This window comes from Cupressus sempervirens, chromosome 7 (assembly GCF_028749045.1).
Source record: "Cupressus sempervirens isolate cs-2001-9-10 chromosome 7, ASM2874904v1, whole genome shotgun sequence".
Classification (NCBI taxonomy): domain Eukaryota; kingdom Viridiplantae; phylum Streptophyta; class Pinopsida; order Cupressales; family Cupressaceae; genus Cupressus; species Cupressus sempervirens.
In genome coordinates this window covers 198,853,886-198,879,401 of record NC_143124.1, presented here as the reverse complement: position 1 = coordinate 198,879,401, position 25,516 = coordinate 198,853,886, and the positions used below count along the sequence as shown (strand labels likewise).

Here is a 25,516-nt window from a genome sequence, read left to right as displayed (position 1 = left end):
CTTTTTTTTCCTCTCACATCAATGACAACTTCTAGTTCCAAAACCAATTTCCTTCTATTGTAACAAGGTGGGAGCTCAAGTGATGGAGTAACTTGTTGATCCAAGGGCCTTTACAAGAATAATTGATGGAAAATATAATGAATTTTGCTGTTGACTGTAAGTTCCAGCTTGTATGCAACCTCACCGACCCTCCTTAGAACCTTATAAGGTCCAAAATTGTGGCTTGAAATTCTCAGCTCCAGCTCCCTTGAAGGAAGATGGCAGTAGGGCTTTATCCTCAAAAATACTATTTGTACCACTTCAAAAACTCTCTCAGTTCGACTTGATCAACATACAATAAATTGCTGGTTTTGGGGTACCTGCAAGTTTTTTTTGAGTGCTTTCACAATATCCAAACTTTGTTGAACCAAATCTCTAGCTCGGGTACTCTACTATCTTATATAATTAAATCTATGAATGTAATAACTTAGTCCTATAAAATGGCCTCAAAGGGGCTATACCAATATGTGGTGAAAACATTTCAACAGTATTCCCCAAGGTGCACCCATTTGATCTAAGCTGTTTTCTGTCCTATAGCATTTTTTAAGCAACCTTCTATCCTCTTTTTCAGAATTTTTGTTTATCCATCGGTTTGGTGTCAATTTGTCACTGTTAATCTAAAGAAAACTTTCCAAACTAAGTGGATAAATCTAACATCCCTGTCAACAACAATGTTCCTTGATAGGCCCTGAAATCTAAAAATCTCTTTAAAGAACAACTCAGCCAGTCAAGGAGCCTTATTCTCTAAAGGTATGGCATAAAATCGAGCATATTTAATGAGCCTATCTAATATTAACAGCCACGTAGATATGAGCATCACCTTGCATCTTTGGGAGTCCTTGTGATGAAATTCACAGAGATACTCTCCAATATTTGATGTGGAATGGCTAGGGGTTACAACAAACCAGCTGGATATATGCGCATGACAAACCAAACACTCCCTTGCATACTTCAACCATCAACTTTGAGTCCTTTCCATGGAAACCACTCCCTTGTTTATATGTCTTGTAGTACCTTGGGTGACAAGCAACCGTTTTGTCATGACATGCCTTCAAAATTCTGTCCTTCACTTTTGGTTTTGCTACAAGATACATGCTATCCTTGTAAAGTATGAGCTCATCAAACACTTCATGCTTGTCACCTTGTAGCTGTAAAATAAAGCTTAGCAATTTTTTGTTTTTATCCATGCTTTTATTGGATAAAGCTTCTTTTCTTAGCGTGTAAGCTAACTAAGGAATACTTCTGATGTTTTCAGTTTTATTCCCATTTTCCTCTCTTTATGCTTTGAGGAAGCCTATATTATTGTAATTCCTTCATTGTAATTAATGAGAACTTCCATTTTTCATCTTTTGTTTTGAATTTTTTCTTTCTACAACTGCATATTTTGTTCTATCATTCATGGTAGATTATTTGCTATTTAAGCTAAAATTTTACATGGTATTAGAGCTCATGGCCGCTAGAGAGGAGAATGATTTTTTTTGCTGTAGGTATTGAAGAAACTTAGAGCTTTTGAAGAATGGAGTTTTCCGCCTTTGCTTGCTTGAAGCTATATTGCTATTTTAAATGAAAGCCAAAGATTTTGCTTCAGCTCAGAAGTAGAGACTTGCATGGAATAGTAATGGAAACAGAGGTTGAACTGAATTCCGTTGGTCCATCACAGACAAGCCAAGGTCAGGCTCTTATTGCATGGGCCTTGTCTTCCTGTCCTCTTTAGTGACACACCATTTTAGTGGACCTGTCATGCCTTTCCCTTCAAATTTGTTTTGGAGGGTTTCCTTTTGTTCGTGTTGATGCTTCCTTGGTTCCATAGTTGATCAATTTTGTAGACAATTGGCACTTGTATTTTCAACTAGCAATTTATTTTTGCATGGTCGAGTAGTGTCATTCGGGTCACTTGTACAAATTTGTGTCATTTGCATCCTTAAGTGATAGATGTTTTGCCTTTGTTTGCCATCTATTTATTGGTTGGGGGCTTCTATGCAAATTATTGTCTTCTGCATCTTCGATTGACAAATGTTTTGCCTAGTTTGCCATCTGCTCATTTTTCGAGTAGTCTTGTTCGGGGCACTCATGCAGATTGATCTTGATTTTCATATTGGTTTCAAAGGAGGCTTATTCAACACTATGACAGTTATCATTCAACAATCATCCACACTTTTCTTGTGTCTCAAAAGATGATTTTCTAATGCATATTTTGACGGGGGGTTTTGTTCCTACTAGGTTTTCCCTCTTTCCTCTTTCTTATTCTTAGGCATTTATCTCCTTAGTTTGACTTAAGGCGGGGTGTTAGAAAATAAAGCTTTGCATTATTTTTGTTTTTATCCATGCTTTTATTGAATAAAGCTTCTTTTCTTAGTATGTAAGCTAACTAAGGAATACTTCTGATTTTTTCAGTTGTATTCCCATTTTTTTCTCTCTTTATGCCTTGAGAAAGCCTATATTATTGTAATTCCTTCATTGTAATTAATGAGAACTTCCATTTTTCATCTTCTATTATGAATTTTTTCTTTCTATAGCTACATATTTTGTTCTATCATTCTAGCTAGATTATTTGTTGGTTAAGCTAAAATTTTACAGTAGCTTTCCATCCAAAATGTGAATAGCAAATAGCTATTATAGAACCCTTCCAATCAGTAAATAGATCAACCATATAATTAAAATAAATATCTTAGGTAGTGGATCAGCCACCACCTTATTCCTTCCATTAATATATTTAATGTCAGAATCATAGGCTTTTACAATTTACCCATTTCTATTGTTTATCCTTCAATTCCTTCTGATTGTGGAAGAACTTCAAATTATCATGATCTATTTTCACCTATGTTACCAAATTCCTCCATGGCAATTCAATGTCTGGTTCCATTCTTGCACAAGTCTGATCCTTACAATATTCTTGCAAAAGTCTACCCAAATTCTGTTAGACGAACTTGGCACAAGTTTTGCCATTTTAATTGCAAATTTCCAAATCTGTAGCAGGACCCAGGTTGAATTTTGCAAAAACTGGACTCTTTTTTACTTTGTTTAAGTTGTTTTGGTCTATCTTAGTCAATCCAACCCTCCAACTATTATGATAATAGATAATCATCTATTATTGGTTAATGATAATCTATTCGTAATCTATTGTAAATATTAGAATGTTTCTAATATTTAGTTAGCTGTAGTTATCTGTTAGCTTTTTTAGCTTTCTTTTAGCTAGAATATAATGTTTCTATTCTTTACGATCGTTTCCTAAGAAAGCATCTCTTAATTCTTTTGTATATATATAGACCTCTCGGTCTCTATTAATAACAAGAAAATATTTTACCAATTACTTCATAATATGGTATCAGAGCATGGTTAAAAATTTCGAAAATAATAATTTCTTAATTAAAATTCAAACATCATAATTTTTGAAATAATTTGGTCACAGACTTGCTTCACAATTCCGTTTAATTTTGGTAAGGTTTTTTGGAAGAACAAAGTCTGCAAATCTCGAGCTAGGGTTTGAGGATCGAAAAATCGGGATTTTCACCATGTGATCTCTCTACAAATCCTTATTTCTATAGGTGTTCTTAACCACACACATCTGTAAAGGGCGATTTCTCCTATTCTAGCATTAAAAAACCGTGGCATTTACCAACACAAAGGGTCATTTTTTGTGGCATTTTTTGTACAAACGGCTTTCGCGACCTCAGACTTGCATTTTTTGCCGTTTGTGGAGTTACATCTTTAGCACTCTTCAGTGCTGTCTCAGCCTCCAGTCGAGCCCTGAAACAAAAATCAGCAAGTTCTTTCCCAATCCACCACTTTTCTGCTCGTGTGACCTCCATAGCTGCCGACTTGGTTTTTTGCTTGAGATCTTAATTTTTTGAGCTCAAATTTTTGTTTTGGCTCTAGATTCTTGGTGGGTTTTTCAAGAGCTCAACTGGGTTGTCGTCCATTTTTTCTAGGTGCCTCGGTTTTTGAGCCAACAGATCCAGAAACTGACAACTTATTCTTTTTTAGGTTTCTTGAGCTCTCTTCTTGGTCATCCTTCAAATTTTCTGGGTCTTCCATTTTTTTTGCTTCACAAATTTTCACGGTTTTTCATTGAAAACGTGTTATGGCATCTCTAACAAACATTTTGCTCAAGTACAACTCAAAATTCAACGGTCGAAATTATGACACTTAGGAAGTAGTGGATCATAGCAATCTTTGAATATTGGAGTACTGGTCAAATCGTTCTAGGGGTTATGAAGCATCTGACTGCTCCTGGGACTGATCAAGATACATGGGATCTGAATAATCGAGAGGCGATGATGCTTCTTAAATTATCCATGGCTGATGATCAACTCTTTCAAATTTCATCCGACAAGACAGCTACCGAGATATGGGCACATCTCAAAGGTCTTCATGAGGCTTCTAACAAAAGAAGAGCTTTCTTTTTGAATACCACTTTGTTTTGTATTATCATAGATGAGCAAACCTCGCTCTAGGCACACTAGAACAGGATTCAGGGAATCCCTGATAAGTTGCTTGCTATTGGTCACAAGATGGAGGAAGAGGATATTGTGTTTATCACTCTCCGGAGTTTACCAAAGTCTTACGAGCATTTTATTGAGACTCTCAACATCACATCTTCTGGTGTTGATCTGAAGTTCATTGATCTCTGCACACTTTTGCTTCAGCAAAATCGGTAGAAACAATAGTTCTGTAGTAGTTCCAACTCCACCTCCATAGAACAAGCCTTTGCTGCTAAATCCTTTCAAAAGGGTAAAGGCAAGTCTCAATAGTCTTCTTAGCAGAAGTCCTCTGCTCGTGCTTCAGAAGACTCCTGGGAGAAGAACATTCAATGCAACTATTGCCACAAGTTTGGTCACATGAAGGTTGAATGTCGGAAATGCTTAGCTGCCCAATCTAAGCAATCAGGTTCGCAGCCCAAAGCGAACAATGTAGAGCACACTGAGTAGACAGAATTTGCCTTTTACACTTTCATGGCTAAAAGAACTATAGATCACGTGAAGTCGTCTGTTCGGTACATTGATCTAGGTGCCTCTCATCATTTCACTCATTGCAGAGATTGGTTTACTATCTACCAGCCTTATTCAGATTCTATTATTTTGGTGGTGGAGAAGAGTACACCATTGTTGGCAAAGGAAACATTCAGATTTAGCCTGCTGGGAGGAATCTCATTTTCCTTAATGTGTATTATGTTCCAAGGATGGAACTAAATCTACTTTCAGTCAGTCAGTTACTGCGACATTCTCCACACTTGGATGTCACCATTAGCTCACATCAGTGCACCATCACTGATTGGGCGACTCAGTTGATTGTTGCAGTGGGTCTTGAGGATCATGGTCTTTTCTGACTTACTAATTCTGGTGATTCTCGGGACTTAGCTATGGCTGTTCGGTGGTCTTTTGCTAGCACATTTTGGCATCAACAATATGGGCACTTAAATGTGCATTATCTCTCTCAGCTTGCTCAGGATGAGCATGTCCTTGGATCACCAGAGATTTAGATTCAACAGCTTGGAGTTTGTGATGAATGTCAGGCTAGGAAGCAACATCTCACACCTTTTACAAGTGGTGATTCATGACACACTTCTTAGGTACTTCGGCTTGTTCATGCTGATATCTGTGGCCCTATAGCCACTCCATTTGTTCTTGGGTGTAGGTATTTTCTATTGTTTGTTGATGATTTCAGTAGAAAAATGTGGGTGTATTTCCTTAAAAAGAAATCAGATGCATTTTCTGTATTTTAGAAGTTTGAACTTTTAGTTGAAAAAGAGTCTGAGAAATCTATTATTACTCTTAGATTAGACAATGGGTGAAAATTTTGTTCTAATGGTTTCTCTAGCTTCTTGGATACTCATGGCATCAAACGCTAGTTAACCACATCCCACACACCACAACAAAAAATTGTAGTTGAACGTCAGAACAAAACAATCACCAAGATGGCTCGATCCATGTTCGAATACAGACATGTTTCGAAGAAGTTTTGGGTAGAAGCAGTCAACATTGGAGTTTATCATTTGAACTGGTCACCTACAGTGGCGATCAAAGATAAAACTTCGGAAGAGGCTTGGTCAGGTCATAAACTCAGAGTCAGTCACTTGAAGGTTTTTGGCACTCTTGCTTTTGTTTGGATCCTTGATGTGTCACGCACCAAGTTGGATGCCAAGAGCCAGAAACTCATGCTTGGTGGATACAATAGTCTTCACAAAGCCTACAACTTGATCAACATTGAGACATCTCGTCTCTTGTACAGTTGTGATGTAGTATTTGATGAGCAACAATGACCATTCATGCCTATTTCTCCTGGTCTTGATCCAGTAGACCAGCCTATGAAGGCTCATGATTTGGGAGTTAGGCTTCCATTAGGTCCACCTGATAGAAGGGCTCCAGTAGCTCTTGCAGCTCCAGTTATACTAGTGATCCCTGTATAGACACCTCCAACTTCTCTTGCAGGATCACTTCGATTTGTAGATGCTTCACTTGAGTTTGATCCAGCATCTTTTGATAAGGAACTTGATCACCAAGCATCTCCTGATACTAATATTGGTCGTTCTCCTCTTCGACCTGAGTGGTGGGCTAAGACACTTGTTGATTTTCCTGATGATGAGCTCAATGATGGGAGAACTGCTTGGAAAAAGAGAAAACCTGTAGAGTTGTTCCTGATGATGAGCTCATTGATGGGAGAACTGCTCGGAAAAAGAGAAAACCTATAGAGTTTGTTAACTTTTCTCTCATGGCCAACATTCATAGTGTGTTTGAACCTCAAACATATTTCAAGGCTAAAGGAATTCCAAAGTGGGAACAAGCCATGACATCTGAACACAAGAGCTTGTTGAAGAATAACACCTGGGTCCTTTTCAATCTTCCACCATGGAAGAAACCCATTGGCTGCAAATTGGTTTACAAAATCAAATACAAATCTGATTGTATTTTGTATAAGTATAAACTCATTTAGTTGCGAAGGGCTTTTCTCAACGTTAGGGCATTGATTATGAGGAGACCTTTGCTCCTATTGCAAAGATGAGCACAATCAGATTAGTCCTAGCCATGGCTGCACAGTTTGGCTGGAAGGTCCATCAGATGGACATCAAGAGTGCTTTCTTGAATGGTGATCTCCATGAAGAGGTCTACATGACGTAGCCTCTTGGTTTCAAGGTTGTTGGTAAAGACCATCAGGTTCTCAGATTGGTAAAAGCTCTCTATGGCTTGAAGTAGGCCCCTTTCATGGTACATAAAAATTGATAAGTAGTTCAGTGATCAAGGCTCCAAGAGGAGTCCTTCAAACTCAAATTTGTACATCAAGACTACTGAGAGTGACATCATCCTTCTGGTTATTTATGTGGATCATTTGATCATCATTGGTAGTTTGACATCTTTGATTCAGGGAATCAAACAAAATTTATGCTAGTCTTTTGATATGACTGACATTGGGCTCATGCATTATTGCCTAGGTGTTGAGGTTTGGCAACAATCTTCTGGTATATTCATCTCCCATTCCAAATATGCCAGGGCTCTGTTAGACAAATTCCATATGCAAGATTGTAAGCCTACATCTACACCCATGGAGAAAGGTCTCAAGTTATCAGCCAAGTCTGATTCTCCTTCCGTTGATAATACTACATAGAGGCAACTAGTAGGTAGACTCATCTAGCGCTCTGCTACTAGGCCTGATATCAGCTTTGCAGTCAGCTACATCTCATGCTTTATGACAACTCCCAAGGCTGATCATTGGATGGCCGCAAAGCATGTGCTTTGTTATGTGAAGGGCGCTTTAGATTATGGACTTCTTTATTCTCCAAGTTCTAATCCTAGACTTAGTGGGTTCATAGATTCAGATTGGGCAGGCTTTGTTGACGATAAAAAGTCAATTTCTGGTTATGTGTTCAGTTTTGGATCCAGTGTCGCCACATGGACCACTAAGAAGTGGCAGACAGTTTTTCTCTCCTCTACAGAGGTCGAATATAGAGGGACTTTTAAGGCAGGATGTGAAGCTATTTGGCTTTGTCGGATGCTTGTGGATATGCAAATGTCACCAGCAGGACCGACTACTCTGTTTGTTGATAACGAAGGTGTTATCAAGTTAGCATGAAATCCAGTTTTCCACGAACAAACCAAGCATGTGGATGTTCACTATCACTACATACAACAACTGGTTGAAGATAGGACAATAGATTTGTAGTATGTTCCTACCACAGATCGGACTACAGACATTCTCACTAAGCCTCTTGGTTTTGATAAGTTTGTCAAATTCAAAGGACAACTTGGTATTGTAGATAGATTAACTATTATGGGAGGGTATTACGATAATAGATAATCGTCTATTATTGGTTAATTGTAATCTATTGTAAATATTAGAATTTTTCTAATATTTAGTAATCTGTAGTTATTTGTTATCTTTATTAGCTAGAATAGAATGTTTCTATTCTTTACAATCATTTCCTAAGGAAACATCACTTTATTCTTTTTTATATATATACCTTTTGGTCTCTGTTAATAACAAGCAAGTATTTTATCAATTACTTCATAATAAACCCTAAAATAGACCACGAAAAAGGCCAAAAACAGAAAATGTATGTCATTTGGACTAAAACACACACACACACACACACATATATTGTGGTGTATTTTGCTATGTTGCTTTACTATTAGCATAGTGGTGTATGAAGTTATTTTTTGCTGCACGCACACACACACACACATACATACCTACATACATACATACATATACATACACATATCATATCTATCTATCTATCTATCTATATAACATATGTTTTGTACAGACAAACCCAAAACAATTTCAAACCCACCTCAAAAAAATCTCAAACAAATTTCAAACCCGATTCTCAAACTCGCATTTGAATCCAAGTCCGAACCGGCAACTTAGATTTTGACTAAAAACCTCTCACAAATTAAGTTATGATTGAATTCCCATCATCTTGAGAATTCTGAGCTGATTTTGAACTTACTCTTCGTTTGCTCATGAACTTGGTCGTTGCCACCCATTTCATCAAACTTGCATCTTCGAACTACATTTTTCATTGAAAACTCTATCTAATCTCATCCATGGCATGGTGGAGTTTTGGAAAGTTGGGGATCTTGCCAGGGCAGAATTCTCAAGCTCTGATCCAAATCTGGCATGCCCATTTCATCATCTTTAGTTCATTTTCATGTTTGAAATACCTTCAAAGTTCATTTTCATGTTTAAAATACCTCATGGATTTCAGACACACACACACACACACACACACACACGTACACACATACATACGTACATACATATACATACACACACATACACACATACATACGTACGTATGTTTGAAGTTATTTTTTGCTGCACACACACACACACACACACATACATACGTACATACATACATACATATACATACACATATCATATCTATCTATCTATCTATCTATATAACATATGTTTTGTACAGACAAACCCAAAACAATTTCAAACCCACCTCAAAAAAATCTCAAACAAATTTCAAACCCGATTCTCAAACTCGCATTTGAATCCAAGGCCGAACCGGCAACTTAGATTTTGACTAAAAACCTCTCACAAATTAAGTTATGATTGAATTCCCATCATCTTGAGAATTCTGAGCTGATTTTGAACTTACTCTTCGTTTGCTCATGAACTTGGTCGTTGCCACCCAATTCATCAAACTTGCATCTTTGAACTACATTTTTCATTGAAAACTCTATCTAATCTCATCCATGGCATGGTGGAGTTTTGGAAAGTTGGGGATCTTGCCAGGGCAGAATTCTCAAGCTCTGATCCAAATCTGGCATGCCCATTTCATCATCTTTAGTTCATTTTCATGTTTGAAATACCTTCAAAGTTCATTTTCATGTTTGAAATACCTTCAAAGTTCATTCCTCATGGATTTCAGACTGATTTTTTTGGCAATTTCAAGTTAGCTCCAAGGAGATTCAATTTGTTTTCATTTTCAGATTTCATCATTTTCTGCAATTATTTGGGTGGATGTCATCCTCTTTCCCCTCTATTTCCTTTTTACTTAAGGTTCGTTCATGCATTTTCATTGATCTTCATAAGGCAGAAATTTGGAAAAGTGGGGAATGAAATTCCCAAATTGTGAGAAATTCTGCCCAAAAGGGTTGGTGGTGGAGATTTTGAGTTCCTGAGATTTTTCTTCATTGGAAATCCCAAGATCTTGGGAATTTCGACCCTATTTTGCATGTTGAAACTTCCAACTTATCACTTTAGTTTCTTTAGCTCGGAGGGCAAAATGATTCATATGAGGTTACATAATTTTCTTTTAGTATACTAAGTTATATTTTATATAAATACTGTCCAGATGTTTGGGAGTGGTTTCAGGTTCATATGAGCTATAATAAAGATTTTAAATTTTTGGAGTTTCTAAGAGTTTCTAGACTTAAAGCAGGACTCAACATGCCTCCATCAATGTTATCTCTCACAACCTTTACTGACTTTCTAAAATCAAATTGAAATTGAAACAAGGATTTTCCAATGGTTCTAACTCATTTCATTACAAATCTCTTGATTTCAACTTCACCTCCTTGACTAGCTTTGCTCAACTCTCACTTGCACTCTTGATTGACTTGACTACCCAGTGAGGCATAGTTGCTCAACAACTATCAAACTTGGAAATTTGAAAAATTCTACCTATTGAATTCTAGAGTTCGATGCTGCAAATGTAATGGTACTGCCATATGTGGTATGTGTTTTCCAATTGCAGTCACCTCTTATATTTATAAGAGAGTGAGGGAATGGACATGTCCCTTCATGAGACATGTTTGTTCATTAAAATAATTAAAATCTCTTAGTTATATATTATAAATATATAATATCTCTTTATATATATATTTATTTATATGCATATCTCATATACATATCTTGATGTAATTTATCCGAATAAAGCTAGAAAACATCAACACTCCCTCTTAGCTATGGAGGATAAACACATGACCATTTATAAACTCAATGTAATATATGAATGTCTTTGATTAGAAGATATTCAACATTTTGATATCACATTTTATATCACGAGTCGTGGTCTCCCAGAATATCAAAATTCAATATCCACCAAGTACTCAAAATTTTTGGTATCACATCTAATATCATGAGTATTGGTCTCCCAGAATACATGATATTCACCAATTACTCAAAAATATTTGATATCATGAGTGTTGGCCTCCCAGAATATCACTAATATTCACCAAATACTCTTTGATTAATGGCCTTTCAGAATGTTGAGATGCAAGATATTCACCAAATATTGTGAGTAATGGCCTCCCAGAACATCAAGTCGCGTGATATTCACCAAATACCCGGTGAGTAATGGCCTTCCAGAACATCAAGACACGTGATATTCACCAAATACTTTGTGTAATGGCCTTCCAAAATGTCAATATGCATAACATTCACCATGTACTCAAAAATGTTTATCAGGTATGTGCACATGCATTCTCATAGTGCTTACTGTATAAACATCCACTATGCAAAGTATAGTCTATCATGATTTGCCAACAATACTACACAGTGCCAACAATAGGGGCAAGAAAGAAGAGGGCATTGAGCCAATCATCAATGATTTTCTTCTCCACTTTGTGTGGTAAATTGCACCGAAGACCGGACATGATCTTATGCTCAAAGGGAGACAGTAAATCCTGCCTTCATGGGCATTCTTGAAACCTTCGCCATTTTCGTACTTTCAAATTCACTGCTCTAGTTTTCCCTGATGATCTCCAACTATGATTGCTGACAAATGCTTTGACTTAGATAAATGTTGATAACCTGTTCAATGACTCATTTTCACGTGGTTGAAGAGGCTAGAAATTTGCGAAGGTCATGACTTAGCACTATTTTTGCTTTCCATATTCTGTTTGCGGCTTCAAAGTCTTCTTTGTTTATTCAATGCCCTTTTCAAAACAATATTTTCATTTCTTTGCCCAACAATGTAAGAGTCAACTTACTGTACTGTTTATCCTTCAATGCCTAAAATGAAATCATAGTCAGCTGTGGTTGCAAATACCATTAAATTTCAACGGTTGCGACCGAATTTCTTGTCTGTCCTTAGTATGTAACTCTGGATCGTATGGTTCGATTGCTGAATCCATTATCCAGTCACTTCATAGACTATGAAATCCATGCATAGATGCTGATTGTCTGTATTTGATCTCCTTTTACTGAGATATCTTATGTCTCATATCTTCTTAGATATTTTAGTCCAAAATTTTCTTCCTTATTGATTTAATTCTATGTTAATCAATTGTCTCTGCCAATGTAGTGATCAAAAAAATTGTCTCCACTGATGTATTTAATTACTGTTTTCTCGCAACTATCTATCCATTTGATGCTGGATGTTTATGTCCCCATCCATATTATAATGTATAACCAGACTTGTATTGAAACCTCACAGGCCTGGTAAAGAACCTGCTCTGATATCATGCTGAATTCCAGAGATTGATGCTGCAAATGTAATGGCACTGCATGTATTTTCCAATTGCAGTCACCTCTTATATTTATAAGAGAGTGAGTGTTTGTTCGTTAACATAATTAAAATCTCTTAGTTATAATATATAATATCTCTTTATATCTCTCTCTCTCTCTATATATATATCTCATTTACATGAATATATATATATATATATATATATATATATATATATATATATGAGTAACATTAACACTACCACCTAAGACCACTACTTCAGCTAAGTGAAAAGAGGGGCTCCCCATTTGCAACAGGGCGACCTCACAAGAGTCATCCTAGTTTAGTTTATTTCTAATTGTAGCTTCCATTCATGATTGTTTCATATAGAAACATTGTCTTGTAAGCTTCCAAATAGTGCATTCATTCTTTATTGTACATATCTAGGATATATTCATTTATTTTATAATAATATAGAGTGTTTGCAATGCTTCAATGATCCTACCCATTTATGTGGAAGGAGTTGAGGGTTGGTTTCTTGGCCATCCGTTTCTTTGGTTGATGCTTTGTTTCAAATTTCTCCTTTAATAGGGACTTTATGAATGGTAGGGCCCACAGAATGAAGGAGAGGCAATGAAATGTTGTTGATGAACTTCTATTTGGCTATTATTTGCATTGATGGCTACTTTGTTAGTCATTTGGATAGTTGGACCAAAACTACTAAATCAGCGATTGCCAATTACTTCTTTATTGGTCTTCTATGCGTTTGGAACAAAATCAGCAAAGTTATTATCTATGGAAAATATATCTTCATCTTACATGTTATTTTGTAAAAGCATTAAAGCAAATATCCTGAAACAAGAGCTAGTAGAAATTGGGTGACAATTTTTTTGTCAACAAGTAACTAAAAGAAGAGATCACTCATGGCTGCAATAAATTATATGTACAAGGATTCAAATAGAAATAAGCTATGTGAATCTCTCTCGAAAAAAGTTTTAGTATTATTTAGGAAATAAAACATTTAGAATAACTAGAATCTAGACTGTACTGAAAAAGCAACAGATGATTCCATACCCTCAAAGCAGAAGGGATCTTTGATCACGATAATAAATAGAGACTGATATACATATCCTTGATACATTGTACATTGCCACATTCACTGTAGACCATTAAGAAAACGTTGTATTTAAGACAACTTTAGTATGCTCTCAAAACAACCCACAAAGCTAGAAACTTAAGGTATTACCTTCATTGCAAGATTCAACAATATATAGAAATATACACGTATAAATGCTGCAATAATAATATTTAATTTTGTATATGATATCCACTGCTATTTTAGGACAAGTGCCAATTGTTTGTGTGATTGGTTATAGCTGAAATATGGAGTGAAATCTAGTCCAAAGAATTCAACTTAAATGCATGTGAAGTACTTTAAGAATTTATGCCATTACTATATTAAAACTACTGCTCCTGCATTCTCCCATGGATACATGGCTTCATTCCATTTATTACCCATTCAAGATTGAAAAGCTACCTAAAGAAATTATAATTAGTGATTTTTTCCAAGAATTTCAAATGACAAGTTTAAAACTTAAAAGTTGAAGACCCATTTTTTGTTTAAAGGATGATAGGCAAAAAAGACTATCTATAATATGCTATATTGTAGCTTTCAGAGCCCTCGTTGGCAAACAACCATTGTTAACTTTGTATTAAAGATTCCAAGCAATGATTCCATTTTTAAATAGTCTATTGGTCGTTTATAACTGTCAACTACTGTTTGGTGTCTACAAAGAGGAAATGAATGTAAAAATGAATTGAGGTAATTCTTGAACCTTGATAATCATTCTATGCTCCTTGTGCAATTTCCTTTTTTTCTAAATATAAGAATTGATAAGTTGATAACGGTATTATGGTAATAGATTGCTGTTCGAAAATTTCACTTAGTAACAATTGCAGTCTTACTTCCTATTTTAAAGTTATAGCTGGTTTATTAACTGCTATTTCCTATTTCCTATGCTCCACGGGGACGCGTTTCTTGGGGTTTTACCCTCGTACCCGTACCAAGGACGAAACAGGGATGCGGGGACGGATTTTGGCCGTCCCCTTTTTGGAAAATTCAGAAACCTCCTTGAAACGGCCAATTTTTTTTGGCAAGAAACTTGGGGATGACCAGAAGTACCTGGGACGGTTTTGCCGTCCCCTATTTGTCCCCAAAACTCCTGGCTGTCCCCTTTTTTCCAGTCAATCTGGTAAAGGCAAAACACCCTCAAAAAATTATTTTTTTTCTAATTTTTTCTGTCCGTGTGGCCCCTAGTTGTCTTAAAGACATATAACAATATGCAACCGATATTTGGTCCATTAAAACACTAAATCTTCTACTCATTTTTATATTTAACATACTTGCATAGAGGAAGAAAAAAAACATAAGAACAGTAGCAGTAGTGAGCAAAGATTGTGTTTAGTGAGGAAAGATTGTGTTTAGTATTTACTAGCTATTCTAGTTGGACTTCTCTTTATTTCATTCTGATTTCAGCATGATACTTGGAGCCTTTAGGCATTTTGATTTTTGCTATATATGTATGTGATATTGTTATAGTGGAAGTACTTAGTATTTTCCATTAGATAATATTCCATGTATTGATCTTCTAAAATGTCTATGGTGAATGGTTTATCAATGTTATGATATGCATATTTGAATTTTGTCTCTATATATAAAAAAATCCCCTATGTTTTTAATCGCCATCCCCTGATGTCCCACCCCCTAAATTTTGGCTTTGACCTGTACCCATATCGGAAACACGTCCCCGCCCCCTAAAACATCCCCGTCCTGGAAACTCCGTGGAGCATCGCCTTTTTCTCTATTGCTAGTTAAAAATAATGTCTCTTATGAATGCAGACTTTTTCTTTGATTATCACCTTTATTAGAGACTACAATATTCTATGAGTCCTATGTTTAGTCTAGGAAATTCTTAGAGGTGTCTTTTTCAAATAATTATTCATCTCAAGCAATGATATATTATAGTAGCATGACACGCCAAAGAATCACAATTATCCCAAGTAGTCACAGCTCATCACATTTCTTGTGCCATTTCCCAGTTTTTGAAAATCTGGTTCTCAAATGTTTTTGTGCATGCCTATCTTTGTAGTTCATAAATGATTCAATGGATAACTGTACCTCGCTTAGTAGTTCCATTAAGATGTCAATGGCAAATGGTTCTGTTGGGTTACCAATTTTGTAGCGCATCTTTGGATATTATCTAAGAGGTAATCTTTCATCTCTGTTTGACTTGCTTTCATCTTTTGATTTGATTTCAGTTTTCTCACTTGTTCAGAGCATTCTCAAGTGAGTGCTCATATGGTTGCTATTTTGGCTAGACAGTGTGCTTACTAAATTTCACTTCTATGGGAACAATTTTTTAAAATTTTAAAGAATTTGTATGCTAGTAAGAATGGATGGCAATTTGGTTCACTATTTGATATCAAGTTGAATTAAGCCATTTATGGAATGATGACCAGTGAGTAGTTTATTCATGTTTGGGTTTGAACTGTTTGATATCAAAATTATACTAATTTTTTTCTTGATAGGTAACATATTTTTGTATTGATAATAGAAAGGATGATGCTTACAATAGTATGCCATAGTGTTTAGTGGCCATCTTTTGAAAAAGTCCCCTAAATACCTTCCCCCCTTGACATAAATGTTAATGCTTACCAAAAAAAAAGGCATTAACACCTAAACATAACCCATCCCATTACATGAGGAAAACACATCTCCTGAAGGGGCTACCAGACTAAACCCAGACCCTCAGTTTTTGAACCAGTTTGCAGCATCCTCCTTAGTGAAGTTTGGGATGGAACGGTCGTCCTCCACTGAGCGCCTGAACCTGCTAGCTCCGCTCATGCCATCCTCCCTTTCCAAAGACACATCGACCCACATTCCTGCTCTCATGGAATCCTCATTTACATCATGTCCTCTTTTCAGGTGGTGTCTCAACGGTTCTCCAAGTGGTTTCACACTTTTCTTGCGTGTCGTCTTCATAAAACCCCTCTTCCCATCGTCCAACACCCAAATCTTTTCCTACAGGAAATTAATCACCTTTCTCCATCCTTTTGCCACTCTTGGCAGGTGTTCCCTTTGGAGAGTTGCGGACGACCACACCACCAATGGTTGCAGCAAGGACTCACCACCGCCGAATAGCCTCCACGGTTCCTGCCCCATCTCTAGCCCAACACCCAACAAAGCTCTATCAATCACTTCATCCACTACCAACAGCAATTGTGGGTCCACACATACACAACAAAGGCCCTGCGTACTACCTCTTTTGTCTCTTTGACCATCAATGCCAAAGCTACAAAGAGGGACACTATGTCCAAGTTGGACTGCCTTCTCTAGTAGGAGTCCAAGTATTCTGGGCCGAACATCTCCATGATTCCACTCATAAAAACCTAGTCTTAAAAAAGAAATAAATTCTTTAGGCCCCTCACTATTATCTTCCCTTTGTATGCCTGAGTCTAATTATTTGAGTCCAAAGCAAAGCTGGCTTCCATCTTTGCAATATCTGTGAATTATCTTGCCGAAAAAGAGATCCAGCCCTTCTTAACCACTCACTCTCAAATGATCTGGAAGCCCACACTTCGAGAGTTTAATGAGTGGGCATCCTTTGTCACACACAGTGGATTACTTCCTCATGAGTGTCCTTGATACCAGGAGATAGAATTAATTTTTACTTATTACTTCATCAAAGGGAGGTTGACATTCATAATGCCACTTAATAAACACAACATCCTTAATCTAAAGAGAGAAGACTTAAGTCTTTAAAAATTTCATTTTGATTCCCAAACGAGACATTCACACCTAGGTTGGCTAGCTTCTCCACCACTTGATTTCCTTCTATGTATACATGGGATATCCTAAAGTCTTCGAACGCCTGCAGCAGGCACTTAATCTGATTTATGTGCTTGTCAAGCTGCCTAGATTCCAATTTTCCTCTTTCTTAATCCCATTTATTATAATCTCTGAATCTCCTTCCAGGTGTACTCGCCTAATACCCAGTTTAACTCCTCAAACAAGAGCCTCTTTAGTTGCTTCACATTTTGCCACATTGTTGGTTCCATCCCTTAATCTTTTAGCCACAAAAGCAACTGAATTACCTTAATGATCTCATGCAATACAACCACACCCGGATATACCCGGGTTACCTCTAGCAGCCCCGTCAAAATTAATTTTTATCCAGCCTTCCTCTGGTGGTTGCCAATAACACATTTCCTTTCTTTGTCGAGGATTAACCCTTGAAGGCCCATTAACGGGCCGAATTATACTAATTTTGTTGGTACAATTGGAAGGTCAAATTTAATTGTTCACAACTTAGTAATCTATGGGTATATGCTATAGATAATGGTAACCTTTAAAACAGGTTAGTTGATTTCAATAGTAGTTTGCAAATTGGCATTGACCTAATTAAAGGTGACAATACAAGTTTCACTGGAGAACCTTATCTAACTTGGGAGTAGGATAACTACTAAGAATATGTCAATTATTTTAAATTTGTGAAATGCATCTTGTTATCTATTGGCTGTTTATTCATTTTTTGCATTTAGTTAAAAACTCAAGATAGAGACAACCAGTGTACAAACTTTCTCTACAATTTACATTTTTACTTAAGTTCTGTCTTCACTGGGATTCCTCATTTTATTAGTTATGGTTGACATGTCCTGCAGTGGCCCTTGGTTTATTTCTTGCATGAATGATAATTTGTCTTGCTTCTCAAATGCTATTTGTTTATGGTTGCAGATAATTTAGAAGATGTATCCTCTTGCATGCAGTTGGCCTTATTCCCGGTTATGGATAATATATGCAGCAGCCACTAGTCGTTGTGCACATGCTTTCCGGTCTTCCCATATGTGCAGTGTAAGTTACCATGAAATGCAAGGACAAGCTTTGCACAATCATTCTGCATTCGACTGTGGTAATGGCTATCACCAAAAAGATAGGGAAGAAGATCTGCAATTTTCTGAACCAATCAAGATTCACTCAACTCTAGTCAGCATGGGAGAAAGGCTAAAAACTTTTTACCTGACAGATGGCAGGCTGGCCAATTTAGATGATAATTCATTTGTTTTTAATATTTCTACAAAGCAAGAAATGCAAGAATTTAAGCTCCTGGCACAAAAATTAATTGGTTGCAAGTTACAAGAGCATAACCCATGGAAATTAAGCTCTGGAAGTCTGCACTTGCCCTTTTCTACACCGAGTGAAAGAACTTCCAAAACATTTGATTCATTGAAGGTGGTTTGTCCATATTTGGGGCTTTCAGTCCCACAGAGAAGATTGGCTAGAAAAATAATTTCTCCTCAAATCATCCAATATGATAGATTGCGGGAAGCCCTGGAAGAGCTAGTAAGAAATTTAGATACAGATCTGGGAACAATTGATAAGCCATCAAATAAAGTGTTAGCTGCAAAGGAGGAAACAGCAAGAAGCTTCCGATTGTTAAGTCAGAGTTCATCTACAACAGGATCTCCTTCATGGGCTAAACTTACTTCTTACAAAAACTTTCATTCTCCAAAATTTAAATGGGGGGATGTTTTAGAATCATTCGAGGCTATATTAGATGCCTTGAAGGATGTAGAGAGTCTGAACTTTTATGTTACAACAATAGAGGGCATAAAGGAGGGTCTTGGTCATATTAAGAATGTCCAGCTAGACAATAACCTTGATTATAAAAAACTACATCATCAAAAATCATATGTGGAGCACGAACTTGTTCATAATTTGGGATATACATCCAAGTGTCTGTTCAGCCTTATGGTCTTTTACCTATTTCAGAGCATCAGAAGCATTACGGTAGATATGGCTGGGGGGTTATATGGTGCAACAGAAGAGAATTGTTATATATGCATGGGTGAAATAATAACTTCAGCTGACAGAAAAATGCTATGGATAGCTGTTAAGCATTTAGACAAGGCTCTAGGTCTGATCAGGTTTATATCTGACATAGTAGGTATAGGAAATAATCTGAATCAAGAAGGACACATTTGGGCTCTTGGTGCACAAGAAAGCATACTTGATTATAGAGGAAACCCTTTTTTCGTACATGCTATTGAATAGAAATATATTTGTATGGAGCATGTATGATTTTATCTCTTTTTCCATACTTGATTACCTTATTAAAGACATAGGGAGCATAACAGTATTTTTTTAATGATAAACTTGTTTTAAAATAATTTTATGTCTAAATTTTTTTTTGAATTTTTTTGTTTTGCGACCCAATCCAACGCCCAATTCCCCTTACCTTGGTTTTACTTGGTGCTAAGTTGGGGTATGGAAGTTGCGATCTTCTAGGGATGTACCTAGTCGCAACAAGCTTGTGTTGAGTGTGTTTGGGCTTTGGAGTCAAAGTCTATATTATTGGGGAGCAAACCCAAGGTCGAAGCCAACTCCATTACCCACATGCTTCAAATATTCTAACCTTATCAATTCTTCAGTACAAATTAGACATATTATGCTTGTATAAATTTTCCACAACTCATAAAAAATTGATTAACCCATTAACGAAGTACCTTTAAATTTTAAATTTATCTTATTTTCTCATAACATATCTATTCATTCATATACAGTCATACTATACATTCTTATTTAATTATTAATTAGCTGGTAGGCTTTATTAGTAGACTTGCAAGTCTACAAATTGCAATTATACCTTTTTCACGCCTTAAAAACATTTTCCTCCCTCCCTGAAAACTAGTTTCTTCTTGTCACAAACAATCTTCAATCATCTGAAAAGTTTAAAGTCATTTTATTAATTAACATCTTTTACAATTATTAAATCCCGGCCATTGAATATTTTCCTACTAAAGATATTGGATTTAGGAAGGAAGGCTCTACAATCAAGTTTCACTTCTCGAGGAGGGCTTGTGTTGGAGGCATTCAAACTGTTATTTTTTATGGGAATGGAGTCACTCGGAGAAGAGCAAGTTAATAAGCAAATACTCGCATTGGGCTCTACTGTACCAAATGTGTCTCAAAACAAGTCATTCAAGATGGATGCAGAAACTAGGTTGGACATCCTTGACGGAGGTTGGTTCATCCAGCAAAAGGGCGGTTCCAAAGTAGAAGCATGTGAAGGAGAAGATAGAGGTTAGGCTTCTCTCTCATTCGAAACTTTCATGGTTCAACTTAACTTCCAATTGTTGGCTTTTATTGAATCATAGAAGAACAAGCTCATAAATATTGCTCTTTTCGCCTAAGACATTACTAAGTTGCCTTCTTATTCTTTTCTTAATGAATATATTCACAATGTTTGGGCTGAAAAACTATGGTTCCACTTTACATATATTCGTATGGGCTGAAAAGGTTTATTTCTTGTTTCTATGGCCAAGCCGAAATTCCAGTAGGAAGTCATTGGAAGACAATTTTGGAAAGTTGGTAACTGCAACTTTAAGGCCTTCTCCTAGTCTCTAGACTTTATCCAAGATGAAATTCTTGCCCTTTCTTGCCCTTGTTGGCTTATTGTTGGGAATCTTCCACCTTTTCTTCGGAATCTCATCTCACAAGCCTTGAGCCGATTGAAAGCATCATTAGAGTGGATAAAATGTGCACTCTACTTCCCCGTACCTTGCTAAAGAGATTATCTTTGACTTGGATGGATATAAACTTTCTTGCACTATTAGGTTTCTTGGTGGCTTTAATTCATGCTTCTTTTGTAGGAGGGATGTCCTCATTATAGTAAATTGTCCCCTTATCAAGAATAGCCCCCCCTCCCCATAAAGGTCCCAACAAAAACAAGGCATCGAAGCCTCCTCAGATAGAACCTCAAGCCGATAGTCAGGGCACAATTTCTAATGTGCCTTCCTTACTACATGACCTATCCGTTCCATAGGACATTTTTGCTATATGGGATGCTCTTAAAAATAAATCTGAGAAACCACAAGAACCAGCCCTTGCCTGTACCATGGATATTGACAATGTTGTTGAAGGTTTACCAAATGTCAATACCCTTAACTTTGGTGTTGACCATCAAATGCTTCTGCCCAAACACAAAACCCAAAATGCCTAGCAAATTGCAGTGAAAAGGATTAGGAGGATATCTGATCCTCAATTTTAAAATGTTGCCATGCCCAGAAAAATGCTCACAAAGGGAGTGATCATGAACGACACTATTGCAATCCCTCTTTATGAGCACCATCATCGTCACTTCCCATGGGTGTGGGAAGAACATTCAAGAGGGCAACAATAATGTTGGTATGGATGAAAAGGTGAATCTTGAGTGCAGGGTTGAGAAGAGTTTGCTAAGTTGTGACTCTAGAGCTTCTTTAGATGGGATTGGTGCTGTAAAGGAAACCTATATCGAGGAAGATAAACTTAACAACTTCTCCCTAGTAGTTTTTCCAGTCCTACCTCCACTGTCTCCTCCACCAAGGATTCACCATCCCCTTAGCAACCCTGTTATTGCCTCTAATTCCTTGCATTTGGGAGTAGTCTAAGTGTTGATGCTCGTAAGAATAAGGAAGATAAGTCTCTAGGAGAAAGGGTACTAGATTATTCTTAGAATGACTAATTTTTTGTGTTTAATGCTCAAAAGAGGAGGATTACGAATAAGAAGATAGATCTAGATGAAAACATTGAACCCTCTTCCAAGGTTGGAGGTGAACCTAGTGAGAAGGAGGGAGAACCTTTGATAAGAGTAATGTTAAGCACCTTGCGAAGCACTTATAAGCATGAGCTCCCAAGCTATTATAAGAGCTTCAAAGCTCTCATGGAGACTGACCCTTGAACCTTTGAATATGGATATCAAATGCTCCTCTTGGAATACCAGGGATCTGGAATCCCCTAATAGAAAATACATCATCAATGATTCCTCATGATACCAAAAAACATAGACATTCTTATGTCGCAAGAGGTCAAAGCAGTTGAGTTTGTATTGTATACCAACCTTAAATGCATTTGGAAAGATGCCAAATGCTTCTATACCAAATGTTGGTGTTTTTACACTATTAAGCAACAAAATACTTAATACCAAGATAATAAAGATCACCATAACCTAAGGATTAGCTATTTCCCATAAACAGTTATATGTGCATCATATCTGGACCCAACTTCAACAAAATCAGGACAAATTTTCTACTCTTTTGGCAACTTGATACTACACATATTTCATTTGTTCCATAACATTTCATAACAATACACATCCCATAAAGTAGATTGGTCACAATTCTTCTTAGATTTACAGGTAATTATGGGCAATAACAGCTAACTACGACTTAGAGGTTAAATGTAAACAAGTGTTGACCATCTTTGACATTCTTCAAACATTATAGTAAAATTGAATTTGATTTAAAGCTTGATGCTTGTTCATGATTTCTCCATCTATAGACTAAACTAATAGATTAGTGCCTCGTCCATTGGGATTTAGAGTCTATTCAATTTCTAGACCTATTTGATTGCATTACAATCAACATTATCAACAATTCTCATTGAAACTCATTCTTACACACATCCTTCCTATTACAATGGAAACCCCATCAATTTCATTGAAGCACGCACTTAATTCATTGAATTAAAAGAAATAATGAATTGGCATACAACTTGATTTAATTGCATTCAATTGGACAAGCATTGCTCACACAACTTCAAAATAACCAGGTAATAAAAAATGGAGACAAGATTAAGCAAGAAAAGATATGGGGACAGTTCATCTTTGTATTAATTTCCTTTGAAAATTGTATAGCAATTGAAACAGAACTCAGAATAACTCAAGATAAGACATCAAGACCCTGTAAGATTAATGTATTCCTAGATACTTGCAAAGAAACATATCACAAGGTTTTCATCAAGAAAATGGACCAAACAATACTTAGTAAACACTAAAATTTGCAAATGATTTAGACCCTTTCTCTAGCCTTGGGATCTCATTTATATAGTATGAGATGCAACAAGCTTCAGGCATAGAGAATTGACAACTGTCCTTTAGAAAAAAGATATTTACATTGTTACTGTCATAAACGACAAAAATTTGTGCAACAAATTTTTTTTTACATCATAAACATTCTTTTGTGGGACCATCTTTTTGTTACACTTTCAAATGCTACAAATTTCATGATTGCCCCTTTTACTATTCTGACTCCTCAAAATATGTAGCCATTAGGTTTGTTAGTGATGTGTTTGGCTTTGATTTCTACATATTTACTTCAACTCGAGGCTCTCCATTTTCATTATCATGTACTATTAAAACAACAGTTATATCTGAGTCCTTAGTTGCCACATCATCAGTTGGGACCATTGTGCTTACCACTGAGGTTGGTTGGTCTTCTTTGTCTTCCTCTGCATGCACTGATGTATCCATTGTTTGACTCTCGTCCTAATCCACGTCCTCTTCTTCAGTTTCCATTTGCTTTGAATGTACAAAATCCTCCATCCTTTAATTGAAAACTATATCATCAGGCCAATCGAAGTTCATGATCTCACGCTACTTTTTAACCACAAAATTCCCTATCTTATTTATCTCAACAAATTCTTCTCTGATGGATTTATTAAAAAGTTGCACTTTAACAAATTCCTCATTTGTCATTGCCCATAGCAAGTGTCCCTCTTCACTTATAACTCCATTTATTCTATGGCATAATACATCATCTAGTTCTTTCCCCCATTCTTCCTTTTCTTTTATTCTATCCTTTTAAGTGCATGGGAAAAAAGATAAAATTTCTCACCTAAATATCTGGAAAGGCACATTATTATTCTTTTTTGAACTGCAACCCTTTTTTCATCAAATTTAGACAAATTGCTGGTTATATCAAAAGTTTTCTTGATCTGCTCACAGTATAGACTAATAATTGAAATACACACAAGAGTAATATCACTATTTCTTCCACCCCATTTATTCATTATGGGTTTTAGAGCATCTTCACCACCTTTTATCTCTTCCCACATGTTCATTATATTTACCAGTTGCTCATAAAATGTTGGCCAATCAATCTTATCTACTAAATATAAGATTGTCTTCCTAATTTTATCATCATATAAATCATTTAGCTTAATATACAGGTTCCATAGTTAATTCTTTTCTTCTTCTAGTTCCTTAGTAGTATAAAACTCTGGCCTTTTAGGGGTGTCAGGTAACTCTATAATGGGAGAAGACTTGAATGGTTCAACTAGGGGGTGAGGATATGTGATTCGAGGCCTACTTGATTGTCCCACTTTCCTCCTTCCTAGCTGCTTATCCATTTGGGATACTTGATTCTCTAGCAGTTGTATACTATTTCCTCTTTCCTCATATGCCTCTAGTATTTCTTCAAACTTGGCATTGAGTTCTAGAAATCTACTTTTCTCTTTTCCAACAACCACCATCCCAAAATTCACCATTTCTTTAGTCATTTTACTTATCTCCTCACTGTTAACTTCATCTACTCTGTAGACTGTGAGAGTGCCTATATGCTCAACATTTGAAATTTCTTGTATCCTAGTTTTGTCTCTTTTCTCAATAGACCAAATCACGAATGCTTGGTGATCATTGTTGTATTTACTCCTCTATGTGCTTGCAAAATCTCCTCTTTAGTCTTATACTGGACATCCTTTTCTTTTTTAATAGAGTAAAAAAACATAGCATTAGCTATGCCCCATTGAGGTAATATTAAAACTCTTGACTCTTTTAGTAACTGTCTTCCCCCTTCAGGGGTCAATTGTGCAAAATCGTCCATGAAATCTGCCTTAACCTTTTTCTCAATCTCAGAGTCCAACTTACTTGGTTACTTCGCTTTTATTGATTTACATTTTGCCTCAAAATTACTAATGTTTTAAATCCATAGGAACTGTGCAAAGGCTCTAGATTTTACAAAATTTTCATCATCAATAAATTTTTTAGAGGCCTGTGCAATCACAGGGTCTATCCCCCTACATCTATAGTCTACAATAGTAAGGTTAAAAGATGGCACTGGAGGCTCTTCAGGTACTCCTCCTTGAAAATCAACAGTTGTGATCACAATGTCCCCCTCCCCTCCAATTTGTTTTAGCTATTCTCTCAGAGATGCCTCATCATCTATTCTGAGTGGAGTCTGGGATAGTGAATACTCTCTTTC

The 25,516-nt window shown here is 36.4% G+C and overlaps 1 protein-coding gene across 2 annotated transcripts in view; it reads left to right on the top strand.

Moving 5' to 3' along the window:
* The window catches only part of LOC149546177 (exosome complex exonuclease), a 110,038-nt gene extending 90,453 nt beyond the window's left edge, over window positions 1–19,585 (top strand). For both annotated transcript variants that reach the window (XM_089791041.1, XM_089791042.1), the window contains one exon: window positions 18,237–19,585. In XM_089791041.1, coding sequence (XP_089647167.1) covers window positions 18,249–19,553 — 1,305 coding nt within the window. In that variant the 5' untranslated portion in view covers window positions 18,237–18,248 and the 3' untranslated portion in view covers window positions 19,554–19,585. The remainder of the gene's footprint in view (window positions 1–18,236) is intronic.
* The last annotated feature ends 5,931 nt before the right edge of the window (window positions 19,586–25,516 follow it).